Here is a 23558-nt window from a genome sequence, read left to right on the forward strand (position 1 = left end):
AGTACTGAAATGAGACGAGTCCAGGCAGCTCATTATGCTGCACAGTTTACTGTGTGTGGAACTTCAGCGCGGATGTCTGAAGTGGTGTCTGTGAATAAATATGAAGCCACTTAGGATCATGTAATTAACTAGACTCAGTTCTTTTGTATTTTAGATCAAATTTTGTTGAAACAATGATATTTAACCAAATTATTCTCATCCCTTGGTTAGTATTCCTGGTTAATATTCACCTCAGTCTATCTGCGTACCGTAATTGACTCCGAAATGGGGGATATTAGCGATAAGTCCTTCAGGTTTGTTGGACCTGCTTATCACCGGACCATTCATCCCCTGGCTTTCATTTTTTCATCCATCTATCTTTCCCCTCGTGCCATACTTCCCGACAGGGCTCAGAAATCAATTTGGGGTCGTAAAGCATAGGAAGAGCAAACGGAGGGAGCCTTTTCAGCACCGGACCGGTCCTGGCGCTTTCTGCTGTGAGGTGTTTGCGCTTCGTCAGGGGCCCGACAACAACCCAAGGCTAAGGCTTTGAAGGATCCTGTGACCGATTGTGCAATTATGTCTCCACTTGGCTGATGTGTGGCGTCAACAGAGGAGATTAGGGGTTAAACTGGTAAAGGTTCACAGATTCCTTCAACAAATAGGTGAATGATACAATCTCAGCCGGCCAATCACAGGTCAAATTTCATACAAGTAAACTTTTAATGACATTAATGGCTTTTTCTATCGATTCTGTTCACAAACCTCATCTTTCAAAGAGATTCTCTAACAAAAAATGTAATTTAATTGAAGAATTTTTGCATTTCTACAATTAAAAGCTTATAAATTAAAGTCTTAATGAGCTTTTTTAGAACCTAATTTACCTTCTGTTTTCCCCTGGGGTGCAAATACATATAACTCAACACAGCAGGACTTTTGGCTCAGAAACCGTTTAACATGTGGAAAAAAGAACATGCAACTCAAAAATGGCCAATATGTAAAAAAAAAAAAAAGAAAAAAAAGAAAAGCCTTTTAGTCCTTTAGTTTGGTTTAAACCACAGCGTTATTATATACATTTTTAATAAAAATGTTAAAAACAGATTTCTAAATTCTACAAGAGAATGCAGCTCCAACTTAAACAAATTGCTTCAACTGGTACCAAGTAATTTAACCAAGTTAATCTAACTGAATGTATCTAGTTTAGAAGTTCCCAAGTTAAATAAGTGGACGTCATTCAGTTACTTGTTACCTACTGAGGACATTTGTTCAAGTTGGAGCTGCGTTTTCTTTGGACATTTTATATAAAGTCCAGCTGGTGTCCGGCAGAAATCCTTAAAAGAGGGATATCTTCATGTTTAAGCAGCATAAGAATGTATAATGTATGAAAAGAAATTGAAAAGAAGAAGTAGTTCAGTGGATTTGAAATAAGGCTTTTGTTATTGAACAGAAATTATGTTTTTTTCCCTTCTTTCTTAGAAAACACATCAAATAGAAATTAAAAACCCTAAAAATCATGAAAAACAGTGCCATCACTTCAACAATAATATTAAATATAACATATTACATTAAAATAAAATAATATAAATATCATTTAAAATAAATAAATATATGTAATAAAGATAAAAAATTCCAATTTCACAGTATAGTTGAGGATTTTCGCAAACTTTAGAAAAGACCCACCCTCTCCACTTAAGAAAAAAAAAATGCACATGCACAACCCTGTACCCGCTCCAGAAAGGGAACTCCCATTACGCGTGCGAGAGCATGAACAAGCCCATTTCTCTTTTTTCACGCTTTGTTTACGCTTTGTTTGCATCGCTCATGCAAGCTTACTTTCCAAAAGAAGTTTTGCAATTTTTCCACTATGTCAGACTGTGAGAATGGGGATGAGCACATAGAATGGCCTTACATAAACTTATCACCATAATGACTGAAAATTAGGAGGACCACTTATTTAGATGAGCCACCCGGAAAAAGAACATCCTCCACTATACTTACTTTATCACAATAATGATAAATGGTTTTGTGGCAACTTTATCCCATGATGGAAAGAGAGAATGAGTGAAATGAATATGTAGAATAAAAGCAGCTGTGAGAGTAAAAACTGTAATCTGAAAAATCTCAACATAGAGCTGAATGAGTTTCTCCTAATTCACCTGGAAATGATTAGTACCATAATAACTAAATCTTTAAAATGAGCTAAAAAAACACACAAAAAAAGTTCTTCTCTAAAAAATCAGTGCTTTCTTGCTTTAATGTGCTGCAGCTACTGTAATGCAAGGAAATATGAACCATTTGGTTATTTACACAATGAACAGAATGATGTTACTGCTCCTTTAAAGGTTAAAAATAAAATCACTCACTCTGCACACTGTGCGACTTCACATCCCTCCAGTCCATGGAGCCCAGCTCTCTGTACTGGACCAGGTAGTAGCTGATGGGAACGCCACCGTGAGAGTCCGGCTTCATGAAGGTGACGGTCGCCAAGCGTTGGGACACAGCCGACAGGCGGACGGAGTATGGATTCGAGGGAACATCTAAAACCAGAGATAATGAAGTCCTCATATATCTTCCATCAATACCAGCTGGTAGAGCCTGGTGGACATTGTTTTAGCTTTGACATCAAAACACATGAAAAAATCTCCGGACTACACTTCTCAGTCTTTTACAATCATTGGACATCAATAAATAATAAACTGGAAGTTAAACAAAAATAAAAATAAAAAACAGAAACAGGAAGGGAGGAAGGTGGGGTGAAAGGAGACAAAGAAGGAGGGAAGGATACGAGAGGATGGGCCACAAGGAAGGAAATGCACAATGCAGGAAGGTAAAGAAGAAACTAACAAGAGAAGTCAGAAAGGATTGAGGACAGCAGAGAAGGAGGGAAGGTTACCAGAAATGCAGTAAAGGAGAAATACTGTAGGGTGCAAGGGGAGAGAGGATAAGGAAGGAGGATGGAACAGAAGGACATAAGGAATGACAAACGAAAATGATGGATAAAGATGTAGAACACAAGAACAAAGGACAAAAGAGAAGAAAGGAAGGTCAGAAAAAAGAAAGGCAAAGAAGGGAAGTTAACAAGTGAGATCACAGGAAGGAAACAAGGAAGAAATAAAAGATAAATAAGAAATGGAGTCAGGAAAATAAGAGAGAGGCAGGACAACACATAGGAAAGGAGACGGGCACGGGAAAGGAGGGAAGAAATAACAGGGTACAAAGGATAGAGTGTAAAGACACAAAATGAAGAAGAAATGAGGGCAAAGAGGTGCACTTAACAAGAGAAGGAAAACAGGATAAAAGGAAGGACAAAAAGAAAGACGAGGAGGGGATAAAGACTCAAGGAAGAAGGCAAAGACACCAGGAGAAAAAGAAGTAAGGTTTTAGATTTATCTGCTGTGAAAAATATCTGCTTTTGGCAACACTTCTTTACATAGGTGACTTAAAAATGTTCAGAATATTCAACTAACTGTAAAACCAGATGTTCTATTATTCAGTCCTTTAAATATAAAAATTAGTTTTTACTTCCCAAACCATCAGTTGTTCTCCTCCGCTCGGTAACAGAGTTGTTGCAGCAAAAGAGATAAAAGTGTCTCAGTTCTGTTTACACCAAGTTCATGTAAGCAGAGCCTTTCTACATGTGTTACGCTCTTCCTGCTAAGCCATGGTTTGTGATGTAGAGCTATATACACAGAGAGCTCCAAGGTTCGTTTCAGAGTATTTCTAATAGGTTGGTAAATCATAAAAGCATTGCCCTTGTAGCGAAAGCTTTCTCTGCGGTCCTCCCCATACTCCACTCTGCAGCATCACTGTCTCTCTCTCTGCTGGTAGGTTTTTATCTCATGGAGAAATGGCTCTACAAACAGGTTGTTTTTATGTATTAGCTTAACTTTTTGTTAAAACTTTCATTCTCAGCTCAAGCAATTCAATCTGCACTAAAGATAATTGGAATTCACTTTTGAGAATTTGTTCAGTGGGAAATGAGGGAACAGTTCAATAAACACAGTGGCGGAAGGAAGGAAGGAAGGAAGGAAGGAAGGAAAATGTAAAGAAGGTGACACAAGGAAACAGGGAGGAATAATGAGTATTATAGAGGAAGGAAGTAAATATAGCACAATAAGAAAGAAAGGAGAAAAGAAATATGAGTAAAAGGAGAAATAGGGGGATTGCTTTGGACAGGAGGGATGAAGAAACTCATAAAACAGAGAAGAAATTAAAGAAAGTTTTTCTATCCAACTTTGGGCAGAAAAAAATGCAGAAGAAAAAAGTCAAAAGGAGGAACTGAAGAAGAACAAAAGGAAGGAGAGGCTGGATAAAGGCGGACAGGACACAAGGAAAGAAGGAAGGACAAAAAGAAAAACAGCATGGGGAAAAAGAAACATGGAGGGACAGGAAAACTGAAAGAGAAAATTTGGATTACGGAATTCAAATTTTCATGCTCTTATTTTCTAAAATGGAAAATACAGGAATCTAATTCCAGCCTTTTCCACTCTTGCATCACGCAGCACACTCACCTGCCTGCGCCAGAATGAACTCCTGGTACCGAACTCCAATGTTGTTTCGGGCGGTGCAGTTGTACCGGCCAAAGTCTCTGTCAGACATTGGAGTCACCTGAATCAGTGTAGAGGTTATAGGAAATATTATCAATGAAAATAAACTGCATCAGTTAAATCAAATCTGATCATAAAACATTACACTGCAAAAAATGTAAATCTAAATAAGTAATTTTTTCTTGAAATAAGTGCATCTTATCCTGATTTGAGGAGATAAATGAGACACTTTGCCAATGGAACAAGACAATTTACATTTGAAATAGGAAAAATCAATTGCATTGCCTTATTTCAAGTGCACATTATCTAATTAACTTATTTTAAGTGTAAAAATACTCATCCCATTGGCAAACTATCTTATTTACCTGCTTAAATTAAGGGTAAATACACTTGATTTAAGAAATTTTTACTTAATTTCATATTTTTTTTGCAGTGTAACTACGCTGTAACAGAACTACGTTTCTGTACCAGTTTCACATGAAAATGAGCAACGTCGCACATAAAATCATTTGGTGGAAATTTCAAGCATGTTTTTATTTGGTTAGAAAACCTTGTTTATAATAATTGGCAGCAGTCAGTACCAGGACTACAATGCATAGAGAGAATCTGGTGTTCAAGCAATGGGTTATGCAGCAATTCCAGGTACTAATGACAAAAAATCTCTTTCAAGGGGCCTAGTTAAAGTCTAGACCTAAAATCAAAATGTAAGAGCTACCAGAGAGCTGATTAATCTCAGGAACCCTTCACTATGACTCAATTTAAACAACTCTAAGAAGAAAAACAGGCTAGAACGTGGTGTAAACACTCACTGGAAGAGAAAAAACTGGGATGGAGGAGGGAATTGCTGCAGAAACTGTGCCAGATAGTATTTAGGGTTATGATTTTACAAAAAACCCCCAAAACAAATAAACCTGTAGGCAATAAAATAACTTCCTCTAGGGTGTTTTTTTGGATATAAAAAATTAGCTGTAGGATTGCAGCAAATCAAGGGACTAGATAGAAAGATATATACTTTCCGTCTTTATAACACCATGTCATGCATTGTGGAGGCCATTAGAGCTGAAAAAAAAAAGAAAATTAAACAACTTTGAACTTGAGTTAAAGACCTTTTAGAGCCACTGTGTAAAACACATCACCGTGAACCATTTGTGCTGGGAGGATTTATTCAGTAAATAACAGATCTAATAATAAAGCTGTCTTCCCTATAGATGAATAATACTGTGAGGAGAAGGAGCCATTTCCAACCAGAATCTTCCTCTGCCTAGAGGCACACTAAAAGCCAAAAAAAAAAAAAAAAAAAGATAAAAACGAAGAAAAAGCAGAAATGCATCACACCCTGACCTGTTTCTTGTCATTTAGCTTTTTTGGTCACATTAAATATTTTTGAAAAGAATATGTGAAAGATAAAAAGAGTAAATACAGAATGCTGTTTTAAAATCATGCTCTTATTATGAAAGGTAAAAAACTATCCGAACCACCATTGATAACTGAAAGCTCCCAACAGAGTTGGGTTCATGCGAGACTCAACTTCATTGAGCACATACATCCACATCATATCATATTTAAAAAAAAGGACTCAGACTGAAAATTCTGCTTAGCCAAAACAAAAAAAACTAAAATCCTATTGCTCTATATCTGACACCTAGGTGTAGAGATCTATAAAATTACAATATTAGTCGTTTCGATCCTAAATGTCCACAGAAAAGGCATACAAAGTCCATGCTGTTTAGAATATACTCACTAAACCATCACTGCGGAGGAATTCTGACCCACTCTGCTCTACAGAAATATTAATCCAGTCGAATAGGAGGATTTTAAAGTGTGAACGCCCTGTTTAGGGTTTCAGGACAGATATTTGTCTTCTTTCTGATCAACAGTGGTTCTGGCTTAAAAATTCTTCCGGTAATTCCATTTTCTACCCCAGCCTCTCTTTCTTAAAGTTGAATCGTGAACTTTGACCTTAGCCGAGGTAGGTCAAGCCTGTACAGTTCTAGATGTTGTTCTAGGTTCTTTGTGACCTCCTGGATAAATCATCAACCCACTCATGGATACATTTTAGTAGGTAGGTCTCTCCTAGAAATGTTCCTTGTTCCATGATTTATCAGCTTATTTTATCCTACTTCATGCTGTCAGAGAGGTTCTATTAAAGGGATTTTACAGATCTAAGAGTAAAGAAGCATGAGGTAAACACTGAGCTTACCTCTTCAAAATATTCTGGTAATTCCCCCATAAGTTGAGATATATTTAACTTCTTTTCACCTTAACTAATGGAATTAAAAGAACACAGCTCTTTACTTTTACTTCTTTTTAAAATTCACCATCAGATGGAAACAGTTAAACATCACATCAAAGACTCTGGACCTACCTCCAGCACAGACTTCCTGCCCTCTGTGCCATAGATATGCATGTGAGGCGTTTCCTCTGATATGGTGAAACGCTCCCTCCTCCAAAGCAAGGTGGCGGGTGGGTTGGACATCACTTCGCAGCTTATGTTCACTGGGTTCCCTTCCCATGAGTAATAAATAGTGTGGTTGGTCAGAAATTTGGGGATATCTGTGGAGAAGATGCCAAAAAAAAAAAAAAATCTTAGACTTAGTTTAACAGGTAATGGAGAGCTCCAATACGACCGCTGGTGTTTTGAACAGTGGTGGCAGCTAATTAAACCCTCAAATCAAAGGTGGAGCTGAGGTGGATGATCAAAGATGTGCTCATTCCTAACCCACACATTCTGCAGATGGAGAATAAAAGGTGCTGAATTTATGTTTCTAGTCTGAGGTTGTCTCATGCAGCTGAATGAAGGATACAACCCGACAGTGAAAGACTGCAGCGGCTGCAGGTTGTTTTTTGGACGTTTCCTGGCGCAGTCGGCCCAGCTCACTCAGAAAGGCATTATGTCTGCTTTACGTTCCCTTGCAGGATTCCATTAAATAGATTGATGCCTGGCTCCCTGTCACAGCTGAGGACCTGCTATCCCCCAGCAGCCCGCAGTGACTTAGTAAATGAGTTCATTAGTTCAACGGCCGCAGCGTTGCTTTCGGAGTCTCGGCCAAGCCGGGACACAGAGACCCAGAGCAGGCACGTTGACAGTAGAACGGTAGCAGCTCTCCCATTCAAACTTGCTTTGTTTGCCAAAACTATGAAAAAAAGTTTTTAGATTCTTCTTCTTGCTGTTTTGCGTCCTTCAGTCGCTTCAGTAAAACTCTGCACTCTGCTTTTCTGGTATAGTTAAAGCATCAGAGCCTCTCTCTCATAATGAACACAATCATTCCAGAGCCAAGATGAAGATCTTTGCTTCAGAGCTCATTAGGCAGGGGAGAGGCTGCCCCAGATAACCCCCAACAAGAGCCACAGAGGGAAGGGTGCACTTGTCAGGGAGTAAGGAACCTGCAACAAGGAGAAACTGCAAATGTATGATATCTGTTCATTAATTAGAAGCCTTCAGAGAAAATGCATGTGTCTAAGTGAGTGCTGGGGATGTGTTGTTTGTGACAATTTGTTGTACTTTAATGAGACAAACTGCCTGGTTTATTCAGAATGTCTGAACTCTGGATAATCTGGCAAGATCCGCCCGGTGGCGCCTACTGTATAAGTATTTGCAACATTAACATGAGTGAATTCTCCACATTCTGTCAGATTAAGAAGTAAAAAGGTCAATGTTTTTGTTGTTGGAAGCAGGATATCGTGGAGATGATATGATACAAGGTTTGGAAAAACACTGACAAATAAAAAAAGAACAGTATGGATTGCTTTTATAGTAACTTTGATATCCCTAAATTAACCCAGCACAAAGAATTACCTCGTGATACAGAAAGATCAAGGAAAACGGCAATGGAAATCAGCACAACGATCATATCAAATGTTAATCAAACCCCATTATACAGGCAGAGGTATGAAATGGTCCTTTCAATACCTTAGAATGGCCTAGTGAAAACCCAAAAGTAAACGCAGATTATAATCTATGAAAACGCTTGAAAGTATCTGTTCAGATTCACCTAATCTGACGTATTTTCAGTAAGATATAGATAATGGTTTTTCTGAAGTGCTGAGAACCAAATCGTGCAACGATTTTCTAATTTTGCCAGAAAAATAAAACCCTAAAAACATTAAAAAAAACATTTATTTTCTACATTTTCACTGAAAATTAGACACTAATGTGTTAAGCCATCACATAAAACCGAAATAAAATAGCTGGGAGATGACAGAATGTGCTATTAATTCAAGCATAATGGGATAAACATTTACAAAGCTCCTGGACACAGACTGTTTAAGGCAAAGATATATTTGAATACGAGCAATATAACACAAATTAACAAAAAAATACAAAAGCTCAGCTCAGCAATAAAATACATCGAAATGAGATCCATAACACCTGCAAGGCTTGTTTCATTAATACTGCTAGCAAAGAAAAACATCCTCTAATAATAAAGTGGCCAGGGATAAAAACTGACCATTAAAGAGCCAATATAATAAGACTTCATGACACTAAATAACCATAAAGAGACAACATTGCCATGGATACAGAAAATATACATAAAGAACCATCAAACAACAGGCACATAAAACACCTCATTAGATGAAGATCACAGAAATACTGAATTGGTTTAACAACACTAGAATAAAAGGAGTTGACATTTAATACCTCAGATTTGACAGTAAAGAAGAAACAATACTAAGAATGAGAAGTTATATATTTAACGTACATGAAAAAAGAAAGAAAAGAAAGAAAAAACTATCCTTGATGGTATTAATTATCCTAAGACACCTAACCTCTTAAATTCTGTTCATAATTAAGGATTCTCTACATACAAACACAATGAAACTGTTTAACATTAGACAAAAAGAGTAGTCTTTAAGATGCAGCAGAAATTCGAAAAGGTGACCAGAAAAATAAACAAAAGAGGATTTAAACCAAATATGGAAATATACAGGCATACTCACAAAAGGTTAAAAACACTCTTTTGTTAGTGGACATATACAACAAAAAAACTACCTGATTGATGTCATATAAAAATATTTGATCAAAAGGAAGAAAGAACAGTTACAAAAAAGTACAGCGACTTCAACAAATTGCCACTTCCTTTTCCTGCTTAGGTAAAGGCTAGCCTTAACATTGCAGCACGGCTATCTGTGACAGGAATCAGGTATGTTCACAACAAAAGCAAAACCTGCGACAATTTCGCTTTTGCTTACCCTAAAAATTTGCATGGCCATCGAAAGCAATTCACACACTGGACAAAAAGTTCCTACATCATCCAGTCTCGTGGTTGTTGGTTTTGCCTCCATGAATTTATGGAGTCTCTTACATTGCTTTTTTTGTGGTTTTCTGTCGCCGTTTTTGGGTTCACCACATTCCCTGAGATAGAAGCAGTACAAAAGTAAAATACCACCGCCACAGCCGAAAGGTATATATAGATGATACAGTAGTCGCTCTAAGCGGTACTTCCACCTAATTGTCACCAAGTTCAAGGACTTGCTATACCACGTTGGGGGGACAAATCACCCAGAGGACAGAGTCAAGGTAAGGCGGCATTCTGGAGTGCAAGAACAGTGGCAGAGAGAGCACCACAATTATGATGAGGGGGCCAGCCATGTCAATCTCTGAGACAGCAAAGAAGAGGCGATGGCTAGCTGTTCATAGCTCAGGAGGAGCACAGCCGTAGTTTGGAGAAGCCCAGCAGAGAAACAGCACCAGAGCGTAAAGAGGCTAACTACGGAGATTTGAAGGAGGAAGGTGGTAGGCGAGTGAAGGAGAGACAGGCAGTAGGACGGTAGAACAGTTCTTCTAGGGCTAAATTAAAACATCTTTATTCAAAGCCACCAACAAGCGTCTTAAGAGAAATCAATCCCCACTTACTCAACATTATTTTCTTTCAAGCTTTTCTCTGCTACCTCCTTTACTGTAGGTCAAAGCCACATATAGGTCTAATCGGATTATGCCACATGAATATAAGCCAAAGTTGTGATTTTTCAGCTTTCGCAAATTTTGATTTGTGCCCTTCTCATGCACGGCAATCTAATTTTGCAGAATTTGCTAAAATCTTGCCAATCGGCCAACTAAGTCTGCCACCTTCACCCTGCTTCACTTTGCTGCGCTCCACAGCTGCCCTCTACATAACATAACATGGATATCTTTTGCTCCAGCTGAAGAATTCATATTGGGTGTGAACGTACCTTTACAAGTCAAGTTCATGATTAAAAGTAAACACACTTACACTCAATGTCGAGAAACATGCTCTTCTGATGGCCTCCTATCCTGCTTTGTGCCTCGCAGTCAAATCGTCCAAGATCACTGAGCTTTACGCCGCTGATTGTCAGCACAGATTTCCCATGACGACCACGGACTTCAAACCGTCCATCTCGACTCTGGAAAACAAATACAGAGGATTCAATAAAGTTTATCAAGATTTTTACCATCCACCAGCATTAATCAACAAAACTGAGAATAAAACGCAAAAACAGCAGTAGTTAGAAAACCTTTAATCTCCAAAATTGTTATTGAGTCCAATTTCGTATCAGGGAATGACCCCACTCTATTCACTCCACCTTATCCTCGAAGGCCATATTCCTGTGTCACAGCATGCTGAAGTTAATCCAATAAACTGTCGATATATTACAAGGTCATTACATCGGTATGAAGACAGATGGCAACAATTTGAAGCGACGGGTCAATTACAACAGACAGGGCTATCAGTCCGGCAATCGACAGTCCCTCGTAATGAGACAAAAACACCCCGAGAGCATCCTGGCTGGAAACATACTGCTCCAACCTGCAGACACTTTCCATCAGATAACCTCCCTGACCCACATGAAACAGCTCTTTAGCAGCTCTGCTGGCAGCCTCACCAGCAATGTAATAGAAACCTTAATAACGGTGGCGGTGGGTTTAAAGCTGACCAAAGCACCTCGAAAAAACATCAGTGTCTTCAGTGTTTCACTCTGAAACGTTTGAGACAAAAAAGGTAATTCCTTTAAGTGGGCCAGCCAGTGTGAAAGGTAAAGCAAACTAAAATATACTCTATTTAGAGAACAAAAATAGACTATGACTGTAATTGGGCAGTTTACATTGAAGCTATCTTTTTTCATTCAGCAAAAGATTAGAACAAATGAAACTAATAAGGCGAAATTTAGTGTTACAGTTCTAACCCACTAGAACATACAACACAACCCAAATAACAGATGTTGAGTTGTTTGTTGATTATGCCATCTAGTAGCAAACCATGTTTAATCAAACACTTTCGGATTGTTTTACTATTGCATGTAGAGCAAAGGAACTTTTGGCCACCCTCTCTCACCGGTTTGCTTACACTCAAAGCGCTATTATAAGTGCATGAATGTACTGAAGTTTTTCTTATTACTTTATATACAGTAAGAGAGTAGATATTGCCACTTGAGGTCATTTATTCTCTTTTAACGCGTCTTTGTTAACTACTGTGAGGACTGGATTCTTAGGTCATATGTCAAAATACTAGTTTTGAAAGTATTTTCTTCTGCCTGAATTATTATTGTTTTTATTTGTTATTTGTGTGTTTTAATTATTTTATTATAATCTTTCAAATACCAGAATTTGAACATACATTTTGCTGTTTCTAATAATATTTTAGATACTACTCAGTTACTATGACCTTTAGTAGTCTATTTACTAGTGCTGGGACTTTAACTCGTTAATATTAATTAAATATAGTTTTCTTTACATCTTAAAAAAATTAAGAAATTATTAGCATTTTTGCATTTTTTTTTAAATATTTACAAATATTGAATTTGCTGTTCTTGTACAGCCGTAAATCTGACGCAAAAACAGGATAACAAGCATTGGTTCAATGTGCTTTATCCAGAACGCCACAAGTGGAAAAGTTTAAGTTTCAACTGGTATAATTTCATAAAAAACCTTAAAAGAACCTTTTGGTATGCGATTATTAATTGATTAATAGAAAAAATAATCAACAGATAAATTGATAAGCAAAATAATCATTAGTTGCAGCCCTACATTCAATATATTTTTATCTTTATATAATCAATAGAACCTTTAAAAATAGGAGCAACGTGTTTGTTTTAAAATGCAAACATTAAATGACTCAAACTTAAGCTCCAAACCATCTGAAACAATTTTACTCTGCTTCGTGTCTGTCTGCTCCGTTAACAGCTTGCACAGTTACTGTTTGCATCCATCTGTATTCCTATCCTTGTGTACATTTGCATATTTGAGTCTATGTATCCTTGTGCACACTTTCCCTCCACTGTTTTCGCAGTAAATCAATGCACAGCTCGCTCTTTGTAATGCCCTCCTGTTGCCCCCATCCCAAACCTCTAAACAGGCTTCATGGGTCAAAGCCTCGGCAGTGAATCCCTCGCTTCTCCTGCACCAAACACCAGCTTGATGCTGTTTGGAATGGCTTATCTTTCATTTTATCGTCACAAAGCTGTCAACTAACGAGGTGAAGCGCCGTTTAAAAGCTCGGGCCTGGTCTCTTTGTGCAGCAGATGCAGACTTTGCTTGTTTGCCTCACAAGTCGAGGTCAATGCGATTGGGAGGGTGTGCGTTGAATGAGAATACGGAGGATGAGGGAGCGGAGGGGGAAAGAGAAAAGGGAGAGGAGGAAATCTACCCAGGGAGAGGTTCTGAGTCAGGAAATTACTCTCTTACTCCCCTTTCGCCGCCCCACCCTCCACTCCTCTGCCAACTGACAGTGTCTGTGTCTAGAGACAAACTCGGCCCCTAAAGCACGGCCTGTTTGATATGCAGCTCAGTCTAACAGCAAGGCACCTGGCCAAACATGAACATCACAGCAACCTGCATATCAATGGACAAATGCAGGCCACATGCATGTTGGTGTTGCTGAAACATGACATAAGAACAAATGGCAGGACCTTAAAAAAACACAATATAGTTTTTTTTGTGTTAAGAACAAAAAAGTGAACTTGTTAAATGATTTTGCAGATTGTACTTTGCTATTTCAGCTCAACTGTTGCAGAAGTCTCAGATATTAAAAATGTCAGTGGTAAATGTCAGCGAGGCTGGAACCAGAGCTAGTTTAATTCTGCCTTCCTCCTAACCGCTTTGTGGTGGGGTGCACATCAGGACTTCGAGTTCAGGCCGCTCTTATGAGTCCTGCGCCACTCTGACCCTCACGGAGGCAACAAAATGACATTTAATAATGGCTTTTCTGCTTCAAAGAAATGCAGGCTGGAGAAAGGAGGTACAAAGTAAAACAAAGCCAGATGGTGGCGAAGCATTTCAATTATGTACTATAAAGCATATCCAACATTGATAATGAAACAAATCATCATACTACTTAATATAGATGTATAGAGTTAAGGTATGTTGCATCACATCAAGAACATTTTAAACAGACAAACAAATCTTCAAAGATAGAAGTGTCTTTAAATGCAGCGCCCCCCTCCTGGATGTCTCAAGTATGTCACTCTGACTTTGACGTCAAACAATTCTTTTTGTGTAAATAATAATTGACAACACAAAGACCTTTAGGCTCGAACAAGACTTTAGTCATCCGAGACACAAAGATCCCAATTCCTTAACATCCACCTGTTCTCCAGCGACCTACCTATATAGAGATATTATACATCTTTTTAAAATCTTAAACTCTCCACAATTGAACTGCAACGTTCATTTTATGGACACCATGAAGGACAGAACTCAATTAATAAAGATATAATAGCATGTTAAATCAGAATTTTTTTAAATAAAGCTTTGACTTCCTAATTGTAAAGCGATTCTGAGGCAGTATTACAAATCCAATCTTAGATTGTTTACATTCCATTTGTCCATAAGGGTCTACGGATAAAAGGTAATCCAGCATATTTGTAATAAAAACCTTCCATAATGAGAAAATCGCCAGAAAAGTTCGATCCTTATAGCTAATGCTAAACATATTGCTAATTACTCTAGCTTCCACAAGGATTTAAGGTTGGTATGTTTCCTTTCCTCACCTTCCAACCTACAAAACAAAAGTGTCTGGGTCGATTTATGTTGAGATATGATGTCGGGATAGCCCTCAAAGCGCCACAAGCGCTCCCTCTCAGCCGCCATCTTTATGCATGACTCCCCACATATTATTCCTCATAAAGTCCGGCTGCTGTTGATTAAGTCCACACACAATGTTTGTCTCTAGAGCCAATGAAATTACCTTTAAAACAAGTGTAAGCATGGCTAACTTGAATTGTGCATCCCAGATATATTGCCGGGAGTAAACGGCACACAGACGCATTAGTGAATGATTATTGCAAACTGTTAGATAAGTAGATCGAAAGAAAAAAAATTAAAAATTTACTTCAAAAATGTTCTGTGGCCATAAAAATGCTCCTGTGTGATTTCTGGCATAAAATTTTAGTGTAAAAGCAATAAGAACAATTTGGAATAATTTGGCACATTTGGAGAGGTTTGGAGACTCTGGTGACCTCAGAAGTTGGAAGTCCCAAAGCGCTGGAAGTTCAACTGTAAAATTTATCAAGGATTAGCCTAAACACGCTTTGTTAAAGTTACTAGCAGCAGCTAGGAATAAAACAGTACTGCCTCAATTGGTGGGATTTCCTGAAAAGTTGCCAATCACAGACAGTTTATTTTCTCAAATTGGTTTCACCTCAAAGTGACAAAAGAGCAGGAGATAATCCACAGAGCACACGCATAAGGAGCATAAGGAGAGAAAGGATGCACTCATGCTTGTGATGCATTGCATCTGCACGCATAAAACATTCAAAATGTATGTACAGAGTTGTATACGTGCATGTGTTTTAAATAAAACTGCTGACACAGGTATCATTTACATGTGAGGAATGTTTTTGATAAACCTTGCTAGGAACGTTGGGGATGGACTTTTATAAAATCATGAGCCGTCTGAGGAGCCCCATTGCTTTCACAGTTCTAATTGCTACATACGTCATATGATCAGTTTTTTGATGATTTTTCAAAAGGTTCTTGCTTGCCAAAATAAATTTAATGTGGGTTATTTTTCAAGTTCTATGCTTACCTTTATTATTTTTTTGAGCTGTGAGAGGAGGATTAACCTTTGGTGGCACCAAACACAATAAACAAAGAAGGACCAGAGGTTAAAAATCTGTTAATAATAGGAATTAAATTGAATTGTACATGTTAATAAAAGGTTAAGGCCAAATATATAAAAAGAAAATTGGGATTATGTTTCAACTGTTTAAAACAGGATCTTCAGTTCTATAGATAATTTGTGTTATTGTGAAAGGATGGACTTTAACTTGGTCTGAATACCGTTCCTTAACTAACATCATTAATAATTGCTATTAACTTTTCTTTTATTGGTATGAACTCTTTGAAACATTAACTTGCTAAAACCTCTGCTTTTAAAATGTCAAAACTTATAGATCTGTATCAAATCTGTTGGGCCTAAATAAAAGTACCCTGCTCCACTGACTCAGCCATTACTACTCCATCACTGTGCATATTTTAATCTGATTTATGTCTGCTTTACGTGAATATTTGTGGAGAAAGTGACTAACATACTTGAATGGCGTATGTCAGTTTTATTTCATTTTTTTGTTGTTTTTTTTGCTTTTAACTGTCATAATTCCTTATCAAAATCATGTGGAAAGTAGCAGAGCGTGGGCATTTTTGCTTAAAATTTAAAGTGGCTCTTTTAACACTTTATCTGCACATTGACAGCAACTGTCATTTTTATTGGCTAATGTCTAAGTTGAAAAAAATAATGTTTTTGATGTGAAAGCGAGAGGTGGGCATTCACCAAGTGAGGAAGGGTTTTCCAAATATCATAACCAGAAAACAACTAGTATTTTCTAAATAATAAAGCTGCCTAAGGTAATATTTCATTCTATGTATGCAAAAAAGTTGATTCTAAAAGTAAAAAAAAGCATGATACATAAATAATGTATAAATAATGAAATAATGATAACAATTTATATTTATGACACATAAAATGTTATTTATAGATATTATGACCCCCTTTAGATGTTATTCACAAGGAGTACCATTCAAATTAGTATAACAAAAAAAAAACACCCTGCCTCCCTTCCTCACAACAAAAAAAACACCAGAGAATGAAACAATACCATAACTCAAATCCCCCTTTAGTACATAATTAAATCCTACAAACTGCCTCCCATTATGCTCTCTTACTGAGGGTAACAGTGTTAGCTGAGGAAGAAAGGGGCGAATGCAATGTAGATGGGAAACTAAGCCTCTTGGTGCCCGATGCCTCAGCAGGAGATGAGTGTGTGCAAGCTGGATATGCAGATTGGAGAGCAAATTGAGAGAGGAACATTCTGCCTTAAACCCAAATGACTGCTGCCATCCATCATGACCGGCGCTGCTCCAGTCATGTTTGTCTTTGCGCATGTTTAGGTGTGTTGGTTTGCTCCGCGCATCTCCATAATTGCGTTTGCAGTCAGGGTGTGGAGGGGGGGGGAGCACTTACTCTCATTTTCGGCTGTGATTTATCAAGGCGAGCGATTCGAGCCAACGCACACATTCATTTATCTCCACGGTGACCTTTTTCAGAGCAAAAGATCGTCTGCCTCCTTTGTTTTTTTATTTATTTAAATTTTTTTATTCCTTCTATGAAAACCTCAGTCCTATGCTAAGAAACTGATGTTGAAAAATAATTAGTGCTTCCAGAAACAGGCTGGAACTTATTCACTTTCCTGATGTGAGGGACTGAGCTCCTGAATAAGAGAGAAAAATGGCTGCAAAGAGTAAAATAGAAAAAAAAAAAACTAAAAGCTTTGAGTCTGGATCAAATGATGCCTTGTTAAGTGAAAGGAAAGTACCAAACAAGGGGTAAACCGAAACGTTTACCTTGAAAACTTCAAGGTCCTTGGTTGCTTCCTTTCGCCTCGAGCGAAACAAAATAAAAGCATGATCTGATTTCCTGTGAGACTATAAAACTCAGCGAGGTATGAGTGCAGGGTGAATATGCATATGTTATCCGAGGGCAGCCTTCTTTGTGGCTCTTCGCATTTATTATAGTGTGGAAAAAGACAGTTCTCCATTCATGTCACCACAGACACTTTATTGGATCATAATATTTTATTTTTGTAAATAGATAACTCAAAATGTGGCTTTTTGAAACCAAATGAATACATTTGGCAGCATTAACTTCCTTTATTTATTCGGTAGAGAGGATTTGATTACAAAACAAATACAAATAAATACAAAGAAAGTTACTTATCAAAAATTATTTCAGCTAGAGTAAAAACCAAAAAAATTTACATTAAATGCCCAGCTAGATAAAGATAAAGCTGCAAACCTGTTGAACAGACAAACAGTCTTTCTCAGTGTCTGTTAACAGTCAGTCTTTTTGTCTAGAACAGCCCCTATGTGCATCACTCTACAGAAAACTTCCTCATTCAAATGAATCATGACCCAATTCGTAAAATCAAAACTAAACAAAAAATTAAGAATAGCTTTGGATTCACAAGTAAGATTTTATGCACATATGAGGAAAATAACAAAAACTATTGGGGCTAATTTGAATAGGTTTTGCCTAATACAACTGTCTATCAATATATGCAGCTAAAATCTACTTTTATTCTATTATTTCTATCGGATTTTTCACACTTCATCACAAGTTAGCAATGAAAAATGTAGTCTTACTTTATTAACAAGACTTAAAAGTGTTAGACCAAAACCCCATACAATGGCAAAATTCAAGAAAAACCCAATTTGAGAATTATCTAAAATATTCTTTAATAAAATTAGTCTTTACAGAAGGGATTAAAAAAATTGTTTAAAAAAGTACTGGAGCTTTAATTTTTTCACAGCAAGGACTGGACAGTTATTATTAACAAATAAAATTCGTTAATATTTATGAGATTTTTCAGCCAAATGTGAGAAAGAGCCATGGCAACCGCCTTAGCAACCTAATGCTTCTGCTCTGGCCACAAAACCAGTGACGCCACACCGGGTGAATGGCTGTCGTCAGACAGGAGCTAAAGAGATTTTCTTTTGCTTTCGAATAAACACAGTTTTGCTGTTATCTGAAAGGTTGGATGAGTATGTAGCAATATGTTCGAGCATGAACATATGGGGCAGCAGTTGTAGCACCCGTTTGTCGACTGGATTCTTTTGTGATGCGTCGCAATACGTTCACTTGTCGAAAATTCAAAGTATTTGTGTCACTATTGCTATCCTTTTCAGTGTGTATATTTAACATGTTGTCTAATTAAGCTCTTCGAATGACATCACACTTCTGGCTTTAGTATGGGCGAAAAGCGGTAGGCTAGTCAGAGTTTCTGAATAACTCAAATTACTAGTACTGCCTTAAATTATCTACAGTACTTTCATTTAACCATTTCATCCCATCTATAAATTTATTGATAACTTTTATCCTAAAATTGTCTGGAACATGATGCAAACATATAGCATGTGAGGTACTCATGCCGCAGATCTGGAATAACACACTCAATTAAAAACCATCACACACCTAAAAAGGTTCAACAACAGAGTAAAAAAAATGGCTTAAATTGACTCAAACCTGTGAACATTAGAGCAAATTTTGCTCATCTTTTGGATATAGTCTGGATTATATAATTATGTACTGTTTTTGTGTTTGTAACTGGTTGTTTTTGTTTTGTCTTAGGGACCTGATTACTCATTTCACACACCTGTTTGGCTCCATCAGTTCTCATTGCCAGCTTATCTAATCCACCTATTTTAATCCCTATTTAACCAGACTTCAGACCAGTCATCACAGCCAGATTTTTTCAAGACAGTGGTGAGAAGTATTCAGGCATTCCTGTATTCTGATTGCCTGATCTTGTCCCCTTCTGTCTCTCAACCTCTAAACCTGCCTGTCCCCGTCTAATCTGTTTGCCTGATGCGTCTTCGGACTCCTACCAGAACTCTGTTTGCTCCGGTGGCCAACTTGGAAATGTTACCCGACTCTGTTCTGGATGCTACCTCGGCACCTCACTGTATCTCTGACAACCAAGCACATCACCAACACACCTGTTCTACAACCGCTGTGTCGACAACAGTTGGCTGGAACCAATTTCACCCTCTGAGCTCGGACTGAACTATAAGACCAGGTTAGGGAGTCACACCTTCATTATCATCCACCTCCAGAAAGACATGGTCACTAACCTGCTTTCTCCACCTGCAGAGATTCCTGCCTTAGACGCCAACGTTGTTAACTTGTTCTGACTAACCTGTTCTGAGCTTGATAGTTAATTCGATTACCAATGAACATGGCATCAGGTGCATTTTAAATGTAACAGTTTTTTATTTGTTTTTTTATGAAGTGTTCCTATAAAATAAACTTTATGGGGAATTTATTAGTTTGTTTGGTCTCTGTTTTCTAGAATTGCCAGTCCCTAAAGCCTTCCTTTGGTATCTTTTGAGTCGAAATTGTTACAGGCTACTTCTCTTTATACAGTAGCTACATGCTATGTGTTCCAGTGAAAGCAAGGTTTGGAATTGGCTACATTTGCAGTCACAGACAGTCTTTAACTATGGCAATTATCCTTTATCATCAACATGGCACATTCATCCTGCAACTTTGAACTGGACAGACGTTTGTTTGGAAGACTCTAGTAGATCAGTGATTAATGAAATCCTCAATCCAGAGCCTCTCATGCACCAACAACCAGCCAAGTCCCATAAATCACCCCTTCTTCTACACATATAGATGTTACATTTTTTCACTAAGTTGCTGCGATTTGATCAACTGCTGTATCTAATGAAGTGGCTGGTAAACAACTAGCTCAATAATAAGCCGTTAAACACTCAAAGTAACAACACCTGAGGGTTCAGAATCACATCCAGCATATAGTAAACAAAACAGGCACTCCCTATTGATGTTTTTGAAAGCTTGGTCAGCATTTACAAAAGGGTAAAAAAATCAAAGTAATTTGTTATTAGGTTACCTCTTAGGGAAAATTAACACATCAATATGCGTCATTGTTGCCATAAATTAGGAGTAACAAGTATCGCTCTTTCCCTATTGATCCTTTTTTGCAGCAACACAATAAACCAATTAGTGCAGAAAAACTATCCATTAGTTTGTAGCTTTGACAACCTGTGAATTTCTAATTTGTATATCTTTTTTTATATATTTATATGCCTTTAATTGTATAGGTAAGTTCCTTTAGATGTCATCTAATGAATGTTGTGGCAGCTTTCTGACCACAAGGTGTCCCTTTTTTGTTGCAGATGCTGCGATCGGTGGCTTGTGCCAGTGTGCTGTCTTCAAAGTCTTGAACAAAACAGCAGAAAAGCTGCAAGGTTTGTTGCAAGTTGTTTTTTTGACAAACTGTAGCTACAGTAGAGGGGTCTTAAAAGTTTCTAAACATAGCAACAAAGCAACTACATGCTTGTCCTTAATTAATAAGTAAATTCAAAACCCATTCCGTTGGCACAAATACAAATATAAGCTGTATGCAAAGTTAACTAACATCCCTCTCCCCTCTACTAAGTTACACTGTGACTATTGAACACAACTTAAAGCTGATCACATGCTGGATGTGATGTTGCAAACAAACAGCACACATACACACACATAGCCAGATGGACTCTCTGGCAGCATCTACCTTGTCTCCGTCCACGAAGGTCTGGCCGTCGCTGGCTCTCCTCCAGGAGATGTCAGGCAGAGGCTCGCCCTCAGCGACGCAGGAGATCATGGCAGCGCTGCCCTCCACGGCTGTCACGTTCTTTAGCTGGGTGATATGGGGCTGGACTGTTGGCCAGCCGCAGAGGACAAGAGAAATAAATTAAGAGAGGTGAGGGTAGGAGAACAAGGCGGAAGGACAGAGAAAGAGGTGTGAGGATGGGAGAAGCAGGAGTGAAACTGTCAACTCATAAAGTAGAGTAGATGAAAGCTATACCATGGGGTTTAGACACTGAACTGATGCATGACTTTGCACTGACAATATAGGCCAAGATCATTTGTACGCCGCAGTCAGACTTAACAAGTTTGATATAGTGGGGTAGAATGGCCTTTTGTTCCTTTTCTTGCACTGACTGAAAAGGCCTGACGCGACAGAAAAAAGTTGTTAAACTTTTAAGCCCCTTTGTTGAAGCTTTTCTTCTATATATATATATTTATTTATCTTGAATAAATATAGATTTTTGTCTAGAAAGACGCCTCTTCAATACCATGTGATTTGCTTTTTGACGCAGAACGAGCACTAAGAACAGATAAGTGCTAGAAAGCGTGGCACTGAGGGCTGGTAGCTCCCCGCTTCCACCTGATAAGGTGCACTGAGCAAGACCCAACACCCAATGCATGTCAAGGGCACGAGGCATGCTACATGAATCATGGATTACTTTTTTTTTTTTCTTCCCCCACTCCCAATACACACACACACACAAACACACAACCACACTCCATGTAAAACCTTAACAGGCGGCTTGCAAATGCAGCATGGCATAAAATCCAAAAAGGAAAAAAAAGAAGAAATGAAGGGAAAATAGTGACTGGTGTTCTGGAGGCTTTTAACGGCGCTTGCGGGCGGAGTCCTGGGACTGTTTTGGCAATATCACATGGCTTCAGCTTTGGGGTGAAGGAGGCATCTCAGGGGATTTGGAGAGTTTGTCAAAACAGGAGGTCATGCAAACATACACATCAGCACACACCTGTATTATTTTACCTTCTAGCACCTTCAGTAAACAGATCAATGATCTGAGAATAGAAACCGTCTGTGGGTAAATACCAACCTGAGGTGGTAAGAGAAAAGTGAACCTGCGTCCAGCATTACTCAGAGTTTGGATTCATTTATTAAAATACTGATGTTTTACATCTAAATAGCCTTTAATATTTTTTTACTGCTCAGAGGAAATTAAGTGGACAATTATGCCTACATCAATATTAACATTCACGTCTGGTTGGTTTTGTTATTATTCAAACCAGGATTATAGACAATCCAAACCGATATTAAATTAAATGAAAGCCCTGATCAGCATATGTAAATTCTGACAGCAATTCTAGGTCCAAGTAGGAATGAACTCAATGTTCTGCCCAGTTTGCAAGCATTTAAATCAACAGGATGCTCCAAAAACTGAACTACTAAGTTAGAAAAGATGCACTGACATCAAGGGTTCGGACGTTCAAAGCTCTCTGCAGATGAACTCCAGTTATTCTTTTTTAATTATAAAACAGAACAACATAGAAATGTCTAGAACTGGCATGAGAAAGCACAAAAAAACCCTGCAGGAGCAGCCGTCAGGATCAGAAAAGCTACGCTACCTTTTCATGCCGCTGCCATCTGGCAATGGATGCAATGTTTTCTGATAGCAACAGAAGTAGAAGTTGGTTCTCTAAAATTAAAAAGAAAAATAGGTGCAGAGGAGTTCTCAAATTTAGGACAAAAAATGTCTCCAGTCAAAAAACACGCTTACAGATCTCACTCCAAAGTCAAATTGGAACAACTCAGACTTCAGTGTTCGCAAATAACACACAAAAATCAGCTTTAGGCCCTACTTTTAATTCCCAGCACCAGATCACAGAGGAAACAAGTCAAAATGTACCTTAACCAATTGATCAAATCACTTTAAGGCCTCATAATGACAACAAATGACTGCAGGGATAATTTCTGCAGAGAGGAAGATACGTGGAGCACTCAGGAAGATTGGTCACATCTATTACACCTTCTAAAAGCTTTTAAAACTTTCACAGCCTTAGACATACATATAAGGAAGAAAAAAAAAACACAAACAAGGTTTGAGCTGCTAATGCACTGAGGGAGTCCTCCATCATCACCATATCTGGAAGTGGTTCGCCTCAAATACCCTTCATTGTGAAAACATTAAATGGAAAATGTCTCATTTATCAAGACGGCGCAAAAGTCCCTCTGCTGGGAAAGTTATTAATAAAGAATTATCTGCAGTATTACAAAACTAAATGAGAAAGAGATGAGACGCATTTTAATGAGAGGAGTCCAGAAGCATATGACCTTCAAAAGTTGGGTTATTTCATCTTGACTTAAGGTTACAGAGCTTTAATTAGTCTGATTTCAGTTTTCTTTTATTTATCTAGTATAATTTGCAACAGGTTAATGAGGTAAATCTTTACTCTAGCTACTTTTCTTGGTCTCTAG

General features: G+C 38.0%; 1 protein-coding gene across 1 annotated transcript in view; it reads right to left on the minus strand.

The window, feature by feature from the left end:
• The window catches only part of ncam2 (neural cell adhesion molecule 2), a 96764-nt gene that overhangs the window by 49844 nt on the left and 23362 nt on the right, over positions 1-23558 (minus strand). Inside the window, 5 exon segments of the mRNA XM_015403222.1 lie at positions 2343-2516; positions 4491-4587; positions 6892-7079; positions 10739-10889; positions 21054-21199. Of these exon segments, the coding sequence (XP_015258708.1) occupies positions 2343-2516; positions 4491-4587; positions 6892-7079; positions 10739-10889; positions 21054-21199 (756 nt within the window).

Source organism: Cyprinodon variegatus, unplaced genomic scaffold (assembly GCF_000732505.1).
Source record: "Cyprinodon variegatus isolate N-32 unplaced genomic scaffold, C_variegatus-1.0 Scaffold1468, whole genome shotgun sequence".
NCBI classification, from domain to species: Eukaryota; Metazoa; Chordata; class Actinopteri; order Cyprinodontiformes; family Cyprinodontidae; genus Cyprinodon; species Cyprinodon variegatus.